The sequence below is a fragment of the Amblyomma americanum genome, chromosome 4 (assembly GCF_052857255.1).
Source record: "Amblyomma americanum isolate KBUSLIRL-KWMA chromosome 4, ASM5285725v1, whole genome shotgun sequence".
NCBI lineage: Eukaryota > Metazoa > Arthropoda > Arachnida > Ixodida > Ixodidae > Amblyomma > Amblyomma americanum.
Genome location: NC_135500.1, coordinates 219,138,199 through 219,158,384, shown reverse-complemented (window position 1 = coordinate 219,158,384; position 20,186 = coordinate 219,138,199). Strand labels below are relative to the sequence as shown.

The 20,186-nt window shown below is 43.4% G+C and overlaps 1 protein-coding gene across 42 annotated transcripts in view; it reads right to left on the bottom strand.

Annotated features, from left to right (window-relative positions):
- The window catches only part of LOC144129383 (protein lap4-like), a 166,815-nt gene that overhangs the window by 16,980 nt on the left and 129,649 nt on the right, over positions 1-20,186 (bottom strand). For 28 of the 42 annotated variants that reach the window (XM_077663466.1, XM_077663463.1, XM_077663479.1 and 25 more), the window contains 6 exons: positions 12,711-13,013; positions 9,971-10,127; positions 7,908-8,031; positions 6,313-6,519; positions 5,354-5,520; positions 2,856-2,920 (listed from right to left, as the gene is read on the bottom strand). In XM_077663466.1, the coding sequence (XP_077519592.1) occupies positions 2,856-2,920; positions 5,354-5,520; positions 6,313-6,519; positions 7,908-8,031; positions 9,971-10,127; positions 12,711-13,013 (1,023 nt within the window). The remainder of the gene's footprint in view (positions 1-2,855; positions 2,921-5,353; positions 5,521-6,312; positions 6,520-7,907; positions 8,032-9,970; positions 10,128-12,710; positions 13,014-20,186) is intronic. The other 14 variants (XM_077663485.1, XM_077663482.1, XM_077663492.1 and 11 more) reach the window with 1 other exon arrangement.

The window sequence follows — 20,186 nt, the reverse complement described above, 5'->3', positions numbered from 1 at the left end:
ATGTGAACAGCACAGCAGTCATGCGGAAACATACACTCAAAACTGTTAGCTGTTTCGGGACACTCAAGTGAAAATAAAATGCACTAATATTCAGCCTTCTTCAAACGAAATCCTTTCTTTTGGCTGTTTTTGCTTCATTTGTCTTGCATTTGATTTGATGCTGGCAGTATCTGCGGAAATCTGACAGGTGCTGCATTATTACATCGGCAACAAGAAACATTCCACATTATGGCCCCTTGTATCTATTGCATATCAAGCTTTAGGGTGCTTCTAATGTACTTTTCATTTTTTTGTCCTTCGTCCCTGTTTGTACTGTTTTTTCTTCAAAATGAACATCACCGAACTAGCCCAACTTGCCATCCTTCTACTGCATCTAATAACTCAGCCCTTGCATAACAACTGCACTCTAGAGCCTAGGTGTGCCTGATGTCTTATCCACCAACACAATTATTTTCTACTACCTTTAAGTACCATATTTACTCGTGCAATTTGAGCACGCAGACAACTTGCGCACCCCACAATTTTTATTTGAATTTTTGAAAAAAAAAAAAAAAGCTTTTGTTCGCATATTTTGCACTCCCTGTTGAGCAACAACACCAGCATGAACGCGGGTGCGTACAGGACAGGCTTGGGAAGATTGGCATGGCCGTGTGTGGGTGCGAAAGGTAAGCGAGCGGTGTCGCAAAAAAAGTCAGTAATTTGTTTGTTCATCAATTTTGGTAAGAAAAAGTAAACTGCGTGCAGTTTACCAGCTCGCTACTGCCAGTGGTAGCTTTCCCGTACTAACGGCTATGGCAGTAAATTTCCGGTAACCTCCAGAGCATGCATCACTCCAGAATCCAAAACTACCGAACCTCTAGCTATTCTATTTGCCACTACTCAGCCGGGCCGCATGAGAGAATGCCGTTTTATCGCCTTGTATCTTCATTTACCTCTGACTGTTGGCTTTGCAATTGTACCATTAGGCGTTTATAGCTTAGAGCTGCACCACACGCCGTCATGCCGTCACTTAGGGAACTACATAACGTGGGGCTGGGGTGGGGGTGGGCGAGGAGAGGTGGGAGTATGTGTCAACTTATATTTGGAGTCAACTTTTTTTTGGCCAGCGAGAGACGTGAGTTGTGGGGTTGGCTTATATGTGGCAGGCAATATACCATATTGTCATGTAGTGGTGACGGCAGTCGAAGGAGTGATGAAGACGGACAAAAGGTCTTCTAAAAGAAAACTGTTTATTGGGCTGACTTGCGCCCACAATGGACTGAATCACACGGCGGCGGCGAAGCGACAAGCGTGCTTGGCGGTCGTCGAGCAGAATGCCCGCCGCTGTTAACCGTGCTCAATTTAAAGCTGATAGCGAACTTTCGAGATAAAGCGTGCAAAGTTACTAGGACATTCTGGAACAACATAGAATCAGCTCTGCCTGGCTGCGATCAATCGAGATAATTCTAGTCGTGTCTTGCGTCGTCAACAAAGCGATAAAGTGGTGTGGCAGCAGATTTGAAGAATGAACAAACATTGCAAATATTCGCTGCAATATACATTGCTCCAGAAATCTCAGTTCAATTTGCACACGCCCTTCTTGAAGCCTTAATTTTAGGAAAAAAAAATGGGTGGGGGTATATATCGACTTATACTTGGAGTCAACTTTTTGGCCAGCGAGGGGTGCTAGTTGCAAGGTCGACTTACACGTGGCAATACAGTAGAATCTCAGTGATACGAATACGGTTAATCTGAATTTCGTGATCATACGAATTCGTAAAATTCCCTGGCCAGAGGGCATTGTGCACAATGTGTGGAATTCTGGATGTTCTGAACTCTCTCCCGCACCACATTGTATGATATGAACACGGAAGCTGCGATCACACCCTAGAGCAATAAGCGCTGCCTCCTCATCAATCGTGCGATTTGCACCGTAAGTAGTGAATGGTGGTGTGCTGCCCTCACATCGCCGAAATCGCGATCGCTAATCGCGCGGTACGCATCGCGAGCAGCGCGCGGCTCCTACATTCCCGAAATTGCGATCACTAATCGCGCTGTACACACCGCGAGCACTGAGCGGCGATGCATGCTCTTCACATCGACAAAATCTTGACTGCTGATTGCATCGTACGCAGCCCTCACATCACCAAAATCGCGATCGCTAATCGCGCGGTACGCACCGCGAGCAGTGAGCGGCCCTCACATTGCCGAAAATCGCGATCACTGACCACGCGGTCCGCATCGCAAGCAGCGATACGTGGCCCTCACATCGTAGATATCGCGATCGCCAATCGCGCGGTACACACCACGAGCAGTGAGCGGCCCTTACATCGCCGAAATCGCGATCACTAACCGAGCGATACGCATTGTGAGTAGTGTGGCCGCACGGCCACGAAAAAATCCCGTCAGTCGAAAGCAGATCTGCATGCATGCATTTTTTATGCTTCTGCATGTGAATATTGTTCGTTTGGATGCTAAAAAATTTCGGATGATACGAATTTAATTGCGACGCTGTGAGGTTCATATCACCAAGATTCTACTGTATACTGTATGCACTTGCGTTATGACCTCTGTAGAGTCTTGCAGGACGTGTTCGCGAAATCTTCGTGCAATTTCCACACCCCCCTTTTTGAAGACTTAATTTTAGGACAAAGTGTGAAAATTACGAGAGTAATTATAGTAGTCATTTTAATTCGGCTTTGAAAATGGTGGACAAATTTTCAGCAGATGGCTCAATACCAAACTTGTGTTTGTGAAGGGGGGGGCATTGAGAACCAGGTACTAACACAAGTGTGCAACAAGAAAAAATCATGCAATCTATATTGTTTCTGCTTTTACCTTTATTTTAACACGAAAAATTGTACCCTCAAGCTCACCTTGTGCCCCAAGCTCTGCTCCCTGTCAGAGTACAGTTCTGGATGCTCCAAGTTGTTGCTGTTCTCTGCAAATGCACAGGGGAATGCGCCAGATTTAAATCCATTCAGAGAAGACTGAACAGTGCCCTAACAAGTGGCATCACACACCCTTAACCCTTTATAAGACAAGCTGTGTCTTATGTGCATACAAATGGTAAAACCGCAATAAGAATGACCCCAGGAATTGAATGACCTGACTTTCAAGGTATTTGGACCGCTCGTTTTGTAGAAAAATGTAGGCATGTGCAAATAGTGAGTTTTCAGTTGGAAGCGAGTACGAAGCAGACTAGTTATATTGCTCGAATAGCTTTGAAGCGAAGCGAATATTTTCGATCCGAAGCGAACAGTTTGCAACTGGAAATGTAGCAGTAAAAAGAAAAAGAAAAGAAAGAGGCAATTCATTACAGCTAAACAGCATACGCCTAAAGATGGGGTCTCCACAATTTACTAAGGCAACTGAAATAAATATAAAACAAAAAAATGTTGTCAAACTTGCATTAGGCAATGTTTAATAAGCAGCAGGCCAAAGTTCATTAAGCAGCATAGCTTCAAGCACTTACCATTGTGATTTGGTACACGTTACTGATCTTAAACGCAAAAGTTACTGACAAATTTTTCAGATGCTGAAATTTCAGTCACGATTCATACTCCTGACTTGCGTGGCACCGAGTCATACATCCCTCCGAGTTCAGTGTACAACCTTGCCTGAAATTTCGGACGCCTCACATCTGATGCCGCAATTTCTCCTACCTCATTTTGCTGCACACGATCACATGACCGCACTGCGCACTACGCATGCGTGATAGCGAATTTGTACCACTGCCAGAAGAAGCTATGGCCTGAGTCATCCGTTGCGTGAAAATCGAAAGTTGTCAGCGAAGGCACCACGCAAGTGCCGGAACTGGAATGCGGCACGTCGTCGTGTACCATTCAGAGGACGCAGTACCCAGGATTTCTGGGGCGGGTATAGACCAACATTGCACACTGCGGTGCTCCGAACGAAGAAGCAATGTCAGCATGCGCCAGCACAAGATGCGGGAAGATGCCCTCGTCCCCGTGCACATGTGCCACTGAAAACGCTTCGCGGTGTTGGCTTTCTCAGTGCGGTACCTAAAATGACTGCCGTTTTGCCTCTAACCTAATTTCAACCATCAAAAGATGTAATCAATAGGGTATCGCCAGCTTCGAAGTTGGTGTCCAGCAGCACCGCAATTACAAAAGCCAACGCTGACCGAGCACTTGGCTCGGTCATGTTGGTAGTTCTGCATTATCTTTTTCATCATTTTCGTCTTTCGGGCCCTCCGTGCAGTGGGCACAGCGCAGTTCCTGCCGCGTAGTGTTCACTTTTGCATCTGGGCTTTGCTCCATCTCTTTCGCTACTCTTGGCGGCATGCTGAACCTTGCAGCTATCAAAGGCCAAGTTTGGGGATGTGGCTGCTGAGTCATAGGCACGTCACATGCCAACGTCCAGAGCGGTGCGATTGCGCCGAAGTGTCAGAGCACACATAAGACCACCGAGCGCTTCTTCCAGCAGCTTCTTTTTCTGAATTCTCAAACTTCGAAAATAATAGAGGTTTCCAAATGCTGATATTCGCTTCGAAGCCCAAATTGAATACAACTGCATTATTTACTTCCATATTCGAAATGTTTGAATATTTGCACAACCCTAGAAAAAAAGGAATGCACAGTTATAACGACTTCATTAAAAGGCCTCCTATGTGCTACACATCCTTCAGTCTTTTTGACGTATTAGTGAACTTTTATTAGAATCGAAAATTGCTTCAAGGAGTTTTTTTTATTTATTCAGAACTACCTGGACTCATCACAGAACCTGTGAACAAACAATCTTGATACAGAAGGTCAAGCCACTGATAAAGATGCTTTTGCCTTTCTGAGGATCCCTAACCGAAAGAGTCCTCTTGGCACTTCCCAGACTGGCTGCGCTTCACAAATAGTAGCCACCTGACAGTGACCTCCAGCAATGGGGTACACAACTGAGCATGGGCCTTGTTCACTCTGCTGAAGACATGCCTGCAGTCAGTTTTTCTGTCGTGGAACATTAGCATTCCTAGCACAATTTTTGACAGCTTAATGTCCTTAAGGGCACTGTCATTGTCAAAATCGTTAATGCTGCTGACTACACACCACTGTTAATCTATTCACCCCAACTTGATTATTCAACAGTAGGTTATTCCAACTTCAAGACAAGACTAGTAGCAGCCGACATAAGGAAATGACAGCACTATAACTGGCTAAAATATGGCTAACATTTAATATTTTAAATCCACATTTCCCAAACAAGACACAAAGGCAAAATATTAGATGTGGCAAACAGCCCACAATCAAAAACTGAGTGTCATGGCCGCTTTAACCTCTTCTTCTTCCTCCATATCTCTAAGGAAGCCTATGAGAATTGATGGTGGGACTACAACAGACTTTGATGACAAAGTCCTTCTCACCATCATCGTCCCTCCTCTGTTCCCTCGACACCTGCTGTTCCGTTACTTCATCAATGTTGATGTTGACAGCTTTGAAAATGGGTGACACAGGCCTGGCTTCTACACCCTCCGTCATGTGAGCCAGCATGGCCTGGGCTTGCACCACATCTTCTTCCAGGGACTTCATCCTGGATGAGCATAAGACACCGTACAAGACACCTTTATTCAAGAGAAGCAGGAAAAGTTACCGTTAAACCACTGACTTCCAATTTATTTGAGTAGTGCGGGGCCCTCTGTACCAATTCTATTTCCGGCCCCGAGCACAAGTACTCAAGGGATGCTTTTTCTGAACTAAAAATAGGAGTTGAGAAAAGAAATTGTTGAAAAAAGCTGAAGAAAGCTGACAAAAGATGCTTGTTTATTTATGGGGGAGAGAGAGGATGTAAGTGGAGAAAGAGTACAGGCCAGGAAGCATCCGAACGTATAGCAAACATTTGAAATTGTTCAGACAAGTCCTAACGTGGGTTTACCTACTAGAAGCCAATTTCGGCAAGCTATCTCCACATAGCTTCCTACCGGTGTATGCATGGGGTGGATGAGCAGAAAATATCATATAAAGCGCTAAAAAAGGTGTGTGCACTGGCATTATCCAGCAGTGCGGGATGCACCAACGCATTGAACAACAGACACTGCAAGTGAATTGCTTTCAACCCACCCACTGTTTTCTCAAGTAGGCATGGAGAACCTGAAAAGTAATCATGTCCTTCGGAAAACAGACAGGTGCCTGGGGCCTAAATAAACACAAACTGGGACAGGACAACTGCACAAGATGCAATTAAGTACATTCTCAGTGGCAATAAAGATTTTTTGGATTGTTTTAATCCTGAAATCATTTCCTGGTACCCAAAAGTTCTGAAAAAGTGGTCAGCTACACAAATGCAGTCTTGCTCTATATGCCTGCAGAAAATGTTTCACCAGACCTGGCCTGTCGCCACGCTGATCTCTTTTCGGCCTCCAGCGCCCTCTGCTCGGCATCTGTGATGCTGCCAGGGTGTGCCTTCTGCTCTTCGTCAAGCTGCTGCTGACGTTCTTGCAAGCGCCGCTCTGCCTTCAGAGTACGCACTGCAGGAACAGGGGGAACCTGACGCATGGGCCCCGTCTCCATCGACAGGGGACTGTCCACCTCACTGCAGGGCAGAAAGACCGTGCAGTAGAAGGGGTCAGTCTGACAACAGTCAGTGTTAACTTACAACTTAATTTCAAAGGAAAGCCTGCGTAGCTATAGAAGCTACAAAAATTACCAGAAGCAAAAGATGATGCAAGCAAAAAGAGAGAAGTTTACAGGACAATGGTGGCACAGTCTAGTCAGTTCCTTGCATATTGTACAGCAAAATCCAGGTAATTCTTAGGTAGTTTTACTTTGATGCACGGTCCTGGCAAATGTGCGCCTTATTCAATGCCATGAAGGGCTCGTTAAACGAGAGGCATTTATCCACAAACTAGTTATTTCAAACAATCCCTAAAAAGCTTACCGCAAAATCCTGGCCCTGATCTCAAAAATGCAGCAATCTGCTACCAGCAATGGTCACAACAGCTGACTGAATGTTGTGGAGGCTTGTGCAGAGAGCACAGGAAATGTCATGATGATAGTGAATCAGTGAGTGCCAGTAACAGTGCTAGTATGCAAATGGAATGAAAAGGCAAGGCTTGTGTCATCATGGGCATCAGCTGGGAAAGGAAAACCAGATGGGTCATGTGTTGTTTGTGCCATGTCATTACCTGACCGCATAGACCTCTAGCAGCTGCTATTTTTGTTCATTCCATTTTTCCATCTTCCACTAGGCCTAAGTGCACTCTTGTAGCCTGCTACGATGGTGACCTGAATCCGAAGAAATGACCAAAGCACCAAGCAAATTATCTGGCAATGAAGATCAACGTACTAAACATACCGAAGAGAGGGATTCCCTGGCAAAAAAGTATCGTATTTAGAAGAGCATGCTATGCAACCACAAGAAAAATTAAAACTTTTCAAGGAATTTGGCAGGATGTTAAGAGGAAAAAGAAAAAGGCTGAGGACAGTAGCATGACCAAAACTGGAGGAGGTGCTGTTGCGATGGATTGCAGATATGCAATCGCTGAACTTTTTTAAAGCGGCCCCCGCTTATTTGCAGGAAAGTGGAAAATATTCAGCAGAGATATGAACACTGCACCTTGCAGTGCATTAGAAGGCCATTTCACCCATTTTAAAGAGAGGTATACACCAATTTTTCAAAATGTGCGGGGGAGAAAGGCACTGCACTATGGTAACATGTATGGCTGGGAGAAATTCAACAGAATTTCTAGGCACCTAGCTGACTATGAATCTGCTGATGTGTTTGCACAGTCGCATACTACAAGTGATTAATGCTCATGAGATGGTGTTTTCCTTCAAAGCCCAGCCAGGCAAAACAATTGCGCTCCAAGATGGCCAGTGCATTGAAGGAAAAGAACCAAAGAAAGGGTTTCTATGCTGTTGGTCAAATAGGACACGCATAAAGTGTCTATTGCTCCCAGTTACTGCTCCAAGTTGTCTCACGTCTCGGCTGCATGGTGAGCAACAGAAGGAGGCATCTCAAGATCTTCATCGCCTTCCGTCTTCTCATCATCCTCTTCCTCCTCGCCACTGTCATCCTGGTGCAACCACCGTCCATCACGCTTGCCTGCACGGTCATGCACAGGTGGATAAGTTGGACTACTAAGTGAAACATAAACATATACCTTCCTCACCATATGCAAAGTCACAGGTGAACTCTGCTACTAACAAAGCACAAGAAGGCCATACATGCCCACAATTGGCTTGCAGCTACTAACATGCTGGTGCCATCTGGGGGCCACAAAGATCACTGTGCCCTAGTTTTTCACTTTGGGGCAATAAGTGCATTAAAGCATGTGCAAAGGCATTAAAGGGTGCCTACTGGTCTGATCTTACTATGCTTCTCTGAGCAAAACATAGCGCAGGAAGCTTGTATGCATTTCATGCCACTTTAGTGAGTGTCCCCACCCCTTTTTTTTTACCCAGCACCTTGACATCTGATCACACTCTCAGCAACTAGCAAGCATCACCCCTCAAATAACATCCCTGCTCTGTGCACAGGACAGCTGAAGCGTTCTGGGAACTGCACTGAAGCCTCTTTCTGCGAAAGGTACGCTGGTTTAGCATGGCACACAATGCACTCACTCCTTCGAACCCCACAGCGAGTGTACAAGATTTAGGTGCAAGAGGGCTAGGCGGCCAAGTGAAGGAGTTTTCCCAAGCTGGTAGCCCAGATCAGCAAGTTCATGTACACAGGCCCACAGTAATAATTAGGGGTGTGGGAATATTAGAAACTTCAAATATGAATAAAATATGTTTGATATATTCGGTTCATAGTCTGGCACTCACTGACTGCCAGACTAAATGGGCATCGAGCTGACAGGGCAAAGAAACTACAGAAGGCAGTGTCGGAACATTTTAATCAACATGATCGCAACTTCAGTGAACTTAAACTATTCATTCTTCCATCAGGCTTCACATCTGCAAGGGACAGAACACAAAGAGAGGCATTCTTAATCCACAAATTTAAAACCTTAATACCAGCAGGGATAAACATATCCAGAGGAAACTTAGAACCTCTCAGGTACATTCCAGGACTGGTGCAATTCTTTAAAAAAGGTCTTGCATATGGTCAGAAGGAAAAAAAAGAAATTTACCTCCATTCTCCCAGTACTTCACATGGTCGCTTCATCATTCGTTTCACCCTGCCCTTTGCCCAGACCTGTCCTATCCCCCTCCCCGCAAGCCCCATTTTCCCAATTAATTTATAGTTTTACCTTTACCTTTTGCCCTGCACCTCTTTGTCTTCCCCCTCCTTCCTTATGCAGGCTTTCTCTGACCCCACCCCATTTTCTCTTTTCCTTTAGGTTTTTTTTTGCTCTAGGGTATTACTTTCTGCCATACTGCTTAATTCCTTTATACTAGTTTTTCAGGCCAACGCAGCCAGTCGTCGCAGCTGGACACACAGCCTTGCTTCAAGTTCAAGTTCGCTATCTCTCCACGCTCCACACCATTGAATTTCTTTTTGCTGAGATGGCCCATTTCTGTTCACAGTTTTACAGGTCAGCCGATTAATCCTCTTGAGCAGCCATCATGCCTGGACAAGATTCGTGTTCCCCATCCTAACACCCTCCTCCCTCTCTCCTCTGAGTGAAGGCCCTGTTTAGACCCCGCCACAAAATGAACGCTTTGCACAGACGAAGACAAGTCCTCTTGCCGAAACGTTGGCAAGCACCCTGAGGCTTTCCCCTCCCTTGTTTACTTAGTGTGTATATTGTGTGTTCGATACGGATATGCTGTCTAATCAAGCAGTACACATTTCTGTGCAAATCCATTTGTTTTATATGGTGATGAGGCAGTCTAGTTTTGTTTATTTCAGTTGCAAAGACCATAGGCTACTTTGCAAAAAAAAAAAAAGGGGGGGGGGGGGGGCAACATTTGCTTGCTTATCATTTTCTGAATTTTTTTTTTGTACTGAAAAGATATTTGAAAATTTCAATATTTGCACACTCCTAGTAATAATAAGAGGAAAAGGGACAAGGAAACGCAAGATAGTCAGCACTTACTCTCCTGTTCCTCTCGCATCTTCTGCAGCTCGCTTTCAGAGAGGAAGCTAAAGCGCTTCGCCTCTGGGGCCTGCTGGTGCTGCTGCTGCATGCTCTCAAAGTGGTGTTTCTTCTCAATGAAGGTCAGGGACTCCGGCTCAGCCACAAAGCCCTGCAGCTGCGTCCAAGGACCAAACATAGAGAGAAAGTGCAGCAGTCACAAACAAGCTGTCCCCAACAGCCTCATAACAAGGCGACATGTACACATACCTAGCATAATACTGCTGTGTTTACTCACAACTGGCGCACTTGCACAATGAACACACCGCTATCTTGGGGGTTAAAATATAAAGTTCAGTTAACACACCTCACCTAATTTGCTTACTAACAAACATAAGAGGAACCAAACGCCACAATGCCTTGGTTGCTTGTAGATATGACATGGCCGAATGCCACAACTCTCTTATCTGCCTAAAGAGTAACAGTTATGTCTTGCAAGTAGCCGAGTATCTCTTCAAAATCGGCTGTAGTGCCCAACACCAAAGCTACTCAGAGCAAGTGATAACCAACCCTTTGGTTGAACACTTCCTCCAGCAAACAACATGATAGCCTTGATTTTTCATGTGCAGCAAATATTTATATCACTGGCCAGTGCCGCATTCCATGTACCAGTGCCACATCGGCTAACTGTCCTTTGCAGAGATAATGCATTCATTATTATTATAACATAATGCTACTAATGCATTACCACTAATGCATGACACATAGCACAACACAAAAACAAATGATCGCCATGAAGCTATTTTGTTTTCTTGTTTTCAGTTACACTGGAACTACTTTGTATGGTTTATTTCCTGGAGATCAACTAATTTCTCCCCAAGCAGGTTGCTTATTCTTTTAAAGTGTGTTCTTTGCATATATGAAGACTGCAGCTGAAAATTACCCCATATGAAACAGCCTTAGGTTAACTGAGCACCTCAATCAAGTTTGCCGAGGGTGGTGATGAACAAAACTAAGGCTGAGATCACCTCAAGAAAGACATTTCTCGTCAAAAAGGAAAACTAAGGCAAACAACAGCGATCGGATTTATGATGAAACAAAAGGAAGAATATCCAGTAGAAGAAAACAACACACTCATTAGATTTCTGGTAATAAAAACTGCAATGAAAGGAAACCAAGGACATGTGCTGGCAAAAATGTACTGCATGTACTGGCAAAATGAATGCTCAGCATGGCATAAATCCCAGATTTCAGAAATTTCAAATGTTGCTGTTGTCATTGAAGACATATTGCAGAGCAAAAAAAAAAAAAAAACACACTGTGAAAAGGACATTGCTTTGCACTTCCAAACTGTAGAACCCCTCTATAGTAAAGTTGTCTGGACCGGCAAAAATCATTACTATATCAGTGTCTTTACTATTTCAGTTGTCGGTGATGGCATGGCTCTGAGGATGCTGTCTGATAATTTGGCTACTTACTCACTAAACACTTAGTGTTTACAAATACCTTTCAACCTGCTCTAATTATCCCAATATATGCTAATGAATTCTTTTCAGCTACAACATTTTATGTTATCATGTTTTATATTTCGTAGTCTTGTGTAAGTAGTTTATTTGCATAAATATAACATGGCTACGAACATAAAGCGTTGTGTTGGGTTTAGTGGCGCATCTAAGGCTACCATGCGCCAAGCTCACGAACATAATGTGAGGGGGCAGTTTTAGACATTATGAAAACGAAAGCTTTGCATGAACATGGCGTTGTCTTCCGCGGTCTCAGCGTTATTTATTAATTAAGAAATGCATGTGACACAATCAAGGGAGGCGAAACCTTCCTACGTAGTGCCGCCACGCCTCTGCTTCTTACCGCCTTCCCATTCTTAGCAGCCCGCGCCACCTTCTTTCCATGTTCACACACAGACTTTCTTTCTTTTTCTTTTTCAGAGCATGCCGTGTGCTTTGCATCATGGTTCCAAGGCCTCCCGAAAGTTTGCTTTTCTGCACAGTTCATGAGACTGGTGGCTAAGCCATTCCAAAAGGCATTGTTTTATCCTCTTTTTAATTTATCTGCCTCCGACTGTTCTCTTTGCAATCATGCCATTACGTGTCCATAGTTCTGAGATGTTCTCAACAGCACAGAGCAGATTTTTATCAAGGGTGTCTTTATTATCAATGAAAAAAAAAAGTACATTCGTCTACGTAAGGCGAAATAGGACTGCAGTTTCAGTTTAGTATACCCAGGCTTTTATTATATGCGAGTTTACTATAGCGGGGTTCAACTGTAACTCACCTTACAAAGCAGTAGCACCACCCTTAACACTACAGATTACAGGCAAAACCTTGTAATTAAATGTGACCGTGCAGCCAGATTATTCAGAAGAGAAAGAGAAATTTTTGGGTTCTTTCAATACACAAGTAGTCATCAGGATGTACTAACACAAGGAGAGAAAAAATTAAGAAAAAGAAAAAAAGGAAACCAACAGGATATTGTTTTTTTTTACATGCATCCATGTTATAAATATGAATAGCATTTATTACGGAGTGATTCTGACATGACTGGCCAAGCAAGAACAAAAATGCATGCTTGTGTGCAACCATACGGTCTATGGACAATCTACTCGGCCAAGACACACCATTGATCGGGTGATTTCTGGGGCCAATAAGACTGACCACACTGGCGTGCCCTATAAATGCTAGTCACATTTAATAAAAAGGCAGTGGAAGAGGAGCCCGCAGGCCACGAGAGAAGAGGGGCCGCCTACCTTTCTGGGCTTGGGAGGGGGAACAGGCTTAGGACCCAGGCTAAGTTTGGAAGGTTTGCTGGGCCCCGGCGGGAGAGAAGAGGAGTGCGAAGAGAGTGTCCCATTCTCCACGAGGCTGCCTCCACCACCAATGCGATTGTCTCGAGGGGGGTGAGAGGGAGGAGGGGGAAGGAAGACATCGTCGCCAGACTGAGGCGACTTGGGAGGTGAGTGGCTTTGGTGTTGGAGGGTCGAGGGTGCGGAGGAAGTGGCGGACAGGGGAGGAGGAGGTGGTGACACCGTTGGCCGGTCACCCCTGACGAGCTGCCCTTGCAATCACCGCCATAGGAGGGATGGGTCAGGAAGCAAAAAAAGAAAGAAAAAAGAAAAAAAGAGAGAGAGAGGGTGACGGGGCAAAACCGGAGTGGGAAAGAACAAAAATGAAAAAGATGCTTTTCGTGTGCAGTCTGTTACTTACAGGGTACCCCCAAAACAGAAAAACATTGTGACAGTGCAAGCAAGAAAGGAAAAATGGTGAGAACTAAACAACCACCATTTAAAAAAAAAAAGAAAGCAAACAAGCCAAGTAGTTAATTCGGGGTGAAGGAGACGTAATGCACATGCAGATAAGAGGAGATGCATTGCAATCTGAAAGAGCACCATAGCCAACAGCATGCGTCCAAATGCAAACAATGCATGAGGGCATTAGTTGCAATGTGCAAAGCATTTCTGAATCACCACATTTGTGTTTCTGTACTCCCACTAGCACACTGCCTTAGAACATGGCAGTTTTCTCTCCAGTGCCCTTGCTGCCTTCACTATGTGCAGAGCTGTGTACCGAGACACTTACTATTTTGCATTACAGTATGCACAAATTAATAAAAAAATAATTAACATTAAAATAATTTCATTATGATGCTCAACTAGTAGGTTCACACACAGAAAAACATAAAATGCCTGTTTACTAATGTAAAGGTTCCCATACTACGAAGGATATTATTCATAACTTGTGATAACATTATACAAGATGTGCCAACCAAAATGTTTTTTTTAATTTGTAATAATTTCAGCAGCTTTCACATGTGCTTTTGCAATCTGAATCAAAGTACCCATTCTGAAAAGGGTTCATTACATAATACCAGAGCTTCAAGTGACATTACCTCTCTTAAAGGATAGTCTATCTATCTTGCCTGCTAGAAATGAAGCTCTCACTCACACAGCTAGGCTACACTAAATGAGGATAAGAAATATGAGAATACGAAAGTTTAAGAACGGCACTTAAGAGAAAAGTGGCCACCAGCTATGAAAAATCAGCTTCAGTCCTAAAGCCCTAAAATTTCAGCCACTGCACTTCCCAAGAAACGAGCAGTCCATTCAGACAACTGAAATGGTTTTAATTGTAGAATATCCATTTAAGAATGGAACACAACAAACTACACAATTAACTGCCTGTTCACAACATCACAAATTCAACAACACTACCACACTACCTCACAAAAATGGATGGACATGCAATAATTCCTTGCTGAGAGTTCTTGGAAGGAGTTAGGCACAATGCAGAACTCTCACACAGTACAACATGAACAATGAATAGACAGGCACGAAGATAGGAGGAGAAAAACAGCACCGCAACAATGGCAGATGCAAGAAAAAAAAGACAAATAATGTTAAGACACCACACTGGAGGGACGAGGCTGCGAGAAGCACACCACAAAGCGCGAACACGAGCCTTGTGCTTGCTTTTGTGCTTTGAGAGTGAGGACTAAGAACGAACCCTCTTTACCCATAAATTGTGCCATATGTATTCTCTCTAGGCAAACAAAAGTGAAAAAGAAATCACGGATACGATCCTGTGTGGAGCACAACCACCAGCGGAGATGAAAAAAAGGAAGTGGCGGCAGCTGCAGGGACACATAGTGAAACAAGATGGTCCAGAATCAGCAATTTAAACGTCCCTCCAGAAAACCTTCAAATCATTTCAGTAATCGGGCAGTTTTTCTGTGAAAGTGGCGCTATCATTCAGGTACACCATTTAAAATGTAACTTCAATAACCCTATGCAGAGAACACTTCCAGGTTCAGGAATTCAGTAACATACACATAGAGTAAGCCAACAAGCTAGTGTGCCATTTACAGTCTAGAAACACTAAGAAATAAGTATTGCAGTCAGCAAAAGAATACTGCGCTCATTATCACCGCTGGACAGACCTCCTTGGATTTTTGTTTCAAATATACACCTCTGTTAATATGCAACGGTACTGCTTAACTTAACTTTTTCGTTGCTGTTTTCACCTCACAGGCTACAAGAAAAAGCTGCCCTCAGTACTGGTACAAGGACTGCCATTGCATATTATCAAGTGCCCTTCCAGCTCGGACTAACAACCAAAGGAATGAACACGCATTAAGGACAATCAGAGAACAGACAGAACTGACAGAACTGAGAGAGAAAGAGAGATAAGTGATATTTTACAACCGTATTTCTAAGTAGCTACACCCTCATTTCATGAAGTCTCCACTTCGCATAAAGGCACTGAGGTTGCTGTGGCACCAGATGCAGCAGAGTTGGACACAGATGATGAAGAACCACGCACACTACGTACACACAAGTAGACACACGCACGCACACAACATACGAGCCTTCTTTCCTGACACACGGAGGAGAAAAAGAAGGAAATGGATGCCCAGCAAGCTTATGCGCAGCCTAAGTGTGCATTATGTTCGTCTCTCATCACAGCCATTGATTGGCTAAGAATTCAGTGTTATGGGCACAGCACAGGTAGAAGATACAGCACACGAGAGAAAAACGAGCACTCCAGAGTGGCAGCAAAGCAACCAAACAGTGCAATCACTGTACAAAACAAAAATTAAAACCAAAGGACAGAAGCAGAAAGTGTGGGTGATAATGGTTTTGGGAAGGAAAGGGTAGAATAAGGACCAGACAGACAAGAGAGGTTTGCTCAATGCTGTGTTCTCAGACCAAAAAAGATAAAGTAGGTTGTAATGCACTGCACCCCATGAACTAGCAGCGTATATGTTTTCAACATTTTATCTAAAAGAAGGTGACTAAGATAAAGGCCCTCAGTTTTCTAGTCATGTGAAAAGCAATACACACTGTGTTCAAACACTGCAAAACCTGGTGAATTGCCATTTTGGTAAAAAAAAAAAAAACACTCCTCATGGCTGTCTGGGACATGTGATGTTTGTGTTCTTGCATTCATCACTGACATCACAAACTTTTGTGGGACTAGGTTCTAATGAAACAGTTTAATTTTCAGCCTAGATTCCTCCACACGTTTCAGGTCTAGTTTGTCATCCAAGCTGGAACCCTCGCATTTTCTTTCTGTTCAACTAAATATCCAGCCTGGCAGCCTTCCATGGCCTTGAGACAACAAAAAACATGAAAAACAGTAAAACCTTGTTAATTCGAAGTCATACGGACTGCGGAAAACATTCGTATTAACCGACCACAGCAAAAAAAAAAAAAAAAGAGACCCCAAGCAAAAAATTTCGCTGTGGCAATGGGCTACCTTTGTTTGGCAAACTTTTGAGATTATTGTATATTGCTGCACGCCGTGAAAAGGTCGACCAACCAGTTCGTAGCCAATGGAAATCAAAGCGAAAAAGCGGCGTTCCACTCAGCCTCCACACTCACATAAGGCGCGACTAACTAGTGACAACCTGCACCACCAAACTGCAAACGGTCCTGTAGTTTCTGATTCAGGCATGATGGGCACAGCGCGCTGGAGAAAGTTGGAACCAGAAGTCTGCCCTTCTCTACTTACCGCTTGTTCCGAGGAAGCAACCGCCAGCGCAAACAAGCCAGGTAAAAGGCGCGCAATTTGAATTTCCTTTGCCAGGATTGATTTGTATACAAATTAAGCTTTTTTTTATGCATGGAGCCCTATGCATCCTGGAGGAAACGGGCACCTGGGGTGCGCTCTACCTGGCGCTTGTTTAGAACTGCCATAGACCCTGCAAATAGGTAGGCTCCGTGTACAGGTCGGCCCCCAATTTTAGGATGGTGTTTTTGGCTCTAACCGTGGCACACCACTCAAAAGAACGCCGCATTGCGTGCAGTAAACCCATCGCGAGCACATAGCAAGAATGGTTGCGTTGCAGTGACGCTATTAGGGGTGGGAGATGCTTTGATGCTAGCGGCTCCAATCCGGCCGTGCCTTGACGATGCGCTGGAAGCCTGTTACGAAGTGCTGAGTGAAGCACGTCTTCGCCTCTGCAGGCACGTGCTTAAGCGGTCTGCAAGCCGCACCAGATAGGCTTTTGTACTGGGAGTACTGGGGCTGGGGCACTTCGCATATCAAACAGTGGCATTGCTCTGCAGTACCGCCTTGCGGCTCCATGGTGGGGGGGGGGGGGGGGGGGGGGGGGGGCATTACCGCTTTACCGGTTTGTAGTGAAATCGGGATCTGACATTTTCGCATAGCACCCAAGATCTTAGAATTAACCGGGCTAGTGCACGCCGCCGCTTCGAATTATGCAGTCCAATTTACATTAGAAGTTATGGAACCATATAAATTCTTCCATGATTCTGGGATTTCGAATTAACCGAGTTTGAATTATCAAGGTTTTACTGTATCTGAATCTTACAAAAACAGTTAACAATCATAGGTTCAGTTATGTCTAATAGCTTTCATGTTAAAGAGTTGAGAGGAAAAAGTGGAGCAACACAATGAACAAAGCAAAATTCTGCGTAACTCTGCACCTTTGCATACAGCCATAGCTGAAGTTCTGACAGAAAAAAACAAACAAGCAGTGCAATGTAATGACAAAACAATACTTAGCATAACTAAACACCTTATCACACAGCCAAAAACAAAAACAAGCTAAACCAGGTCAAGACAGCAGAGAGGCCCTGAGCCACGTCTCGAGCATGGTAGGTAAACACATCTGGCACGCGGAGCATCTCACCGTGATCGTCTGGGCAAAGTTACATGGTCTATGTGGCATGCAGTGCTCACAAACAGAGCGCAAAGTTAGCTCTCCTTATTTCTAACAATGACGTTTCTATGCACGTTATAACGCCACCGAGGGATCACTTCTGTGCAAAAGCTGAATATTACACACTTAAATTCTCTGTTCTGTTTATTGTTCAGGAAAAATTTGCTTGGCGCAACATCACTAAAAAGCCGCCAACCTATTTCAAGATGTTTCACATAATCAACACAGCAGCATTTCAGGGCCCCTTCAAATATCCTTTGCCATGGCTGATGCTATAATTAGCCTGGAAACAATTATTAATATAGCACTGACAATGGCATAGTGCACAACCATAACTTTTATGAGAACTGCGAAAAGCAATGCTAAAAACAACTTCTTCTGCACACAGGTGGCGCCCAGTGCAAGAATCCGATTCAGCTGCTGTAGATGTATACACTGCATGGTACCATGTGAATAAATGTGCTGTCACGTGCTTTAGAGAAAACGTACATTAGTGCTACATGGTTTGCCATGTCCTGCACTATTTGAGAACATAAAGAAAGGATGCACATTGAATAAAAGAATATTAAGCGATACTAAATCTCATACTATTGCACGGCTAACAACCATCAATCCAGTCATTGTCTATGAAATTGTAGAACACAGGATATCAAGAAGATTTGATACAAAAAGATATCCACATAAAGAATTCTGGGTAACAAGACATTTTTTATTACTCAGAACTAGAAATGCTTGTGGGCATCACTAACTATGATTCCTACAGCAATGTATATAATAATGATACAGTGACAAAAAAATAAATCTGTGTGAAGAGGCAGTTTGGAGTAGAAAATATATATAAAAAATTTGCAGTTGCAACTTACAGCTGAGCACCATGCAACTAGTCTTGCCTTTAATAAGCTCATGCAGGCGAAGCTCAAAACAAGGAAAGCCCAACATGTGACTAAGCCTAGAAAAATGCACGAAAAACGGCCGCTAATCATATGCTGACATGCAAATGAGCCAATATTAGTTGGCACTGCTCACATGCTCAAGGCATCAGAACTACTTCCTTTGCATGAAAGTAAAGTGACCATAACTACTCTTGCAGTCTACAAATATATTAAATAAAATTACTGCATAGAAGCATGTACACAAGAGCTCTTTCTACTTACTGATACCTGACAACATGTTGAAGGTGGTACACAACTGTGTCATACAACTTGCTAACTAAGCAATGAGAATAACTTCCTTTGTAAAATCAAAAAGCAAACGCTGTAATTAGAACAGAATGAACCCACAGGAAGTGACCCTGAGAAAACCTCAAAACTGATAGCTGAACACTACAATTCATCAAAGCCCCAACAATGGCTCTGTCTGACACACTGTGCAGGTGTCCTGTGATTTACTCTTAGCAGGTCATATGAAAATATCAGCGCCCTGACTTACAATGCGCAATGTACGCTAAACTGACTAATGACAGCCCTCTCTGGATTATCTGCACATTTAGTCCATGTGCATTTTGGTCAACTAAAAAAATTATTGAGCTTTATGGCACATCATCACACAAGCTTACTTTTCATAACCATCTAGACATTAAATGAAATATAGAGCATAATACATATTGCTGACCTTCAAAACAATAGTTGTGAAGGTCACTTGAAAATGAGATCAGTTTTTTAAAGCAATATGGCCAGCAAAAAAAACTTTTTTCTCTTTGAAAGGCTCAACACAAACTCCCTGTTATAAAAAAGTGTGGCAGGGTTTAAAACAAAGCACCACCTAGCCAAACGGTCAACAGCTCTACGACGCATCAAAGCCCAGACATTGAACACTTCTCTGATGAAGCTGGTACAAGCAGATCTTTTTATGAAACATGAATATTTCTTGTCAGTGCGGTGCTGATGGCTTTGCTGTTAGGCATCAACTTAGCTACAGAGGCCAATGCCAATAAAAAGTAAGAAAACGAAAAATAAACAAACCAACAAACCTCCGTATATTAAATCGCAGCACTCAGTAGGACACAAATGATGTCAAAATTTTTGTTTGCCGAATTTAGTTTAACATTTCATCTTGGCTAAACCATTCCAGTATGCATTTTCTGCTTTGTAAGCAAGTTTTAGATAACATCTGGGTGTAGAAACATGCACGAAATGGGATGCAGACAAGGAAGACGAACACGGTCCCTACCAATGCTGACTGTATTATTTTGCATGAGGCTCCCGCATGCTGCCTCCCAAGAAAAAGTAACATAAAAAGTGTGCGCACTTTAGAAAACCCACCGGTACTAATTGTACTTTTTTATACTATAACTAGGAGTTGAAGTTTTCGTTTTTTTTAAAATCGAGACTTCTTTTTTGGTCTATTTTAGAATGCAGTTTTCATTTTTTATATTATTTTCTACGGGTGAATTACCATTTTTTTTTATTATATGGCGTGGTATTCCTCAGCAATTAAATGTTCTTAGACTTTATCCGGACCTCTTTGTCAGTATGATTCATCAGTGATTACCTCACCAATTATCATACTTAGAACTGCGCTTGTAGAAGAAAGTGCTATTGTC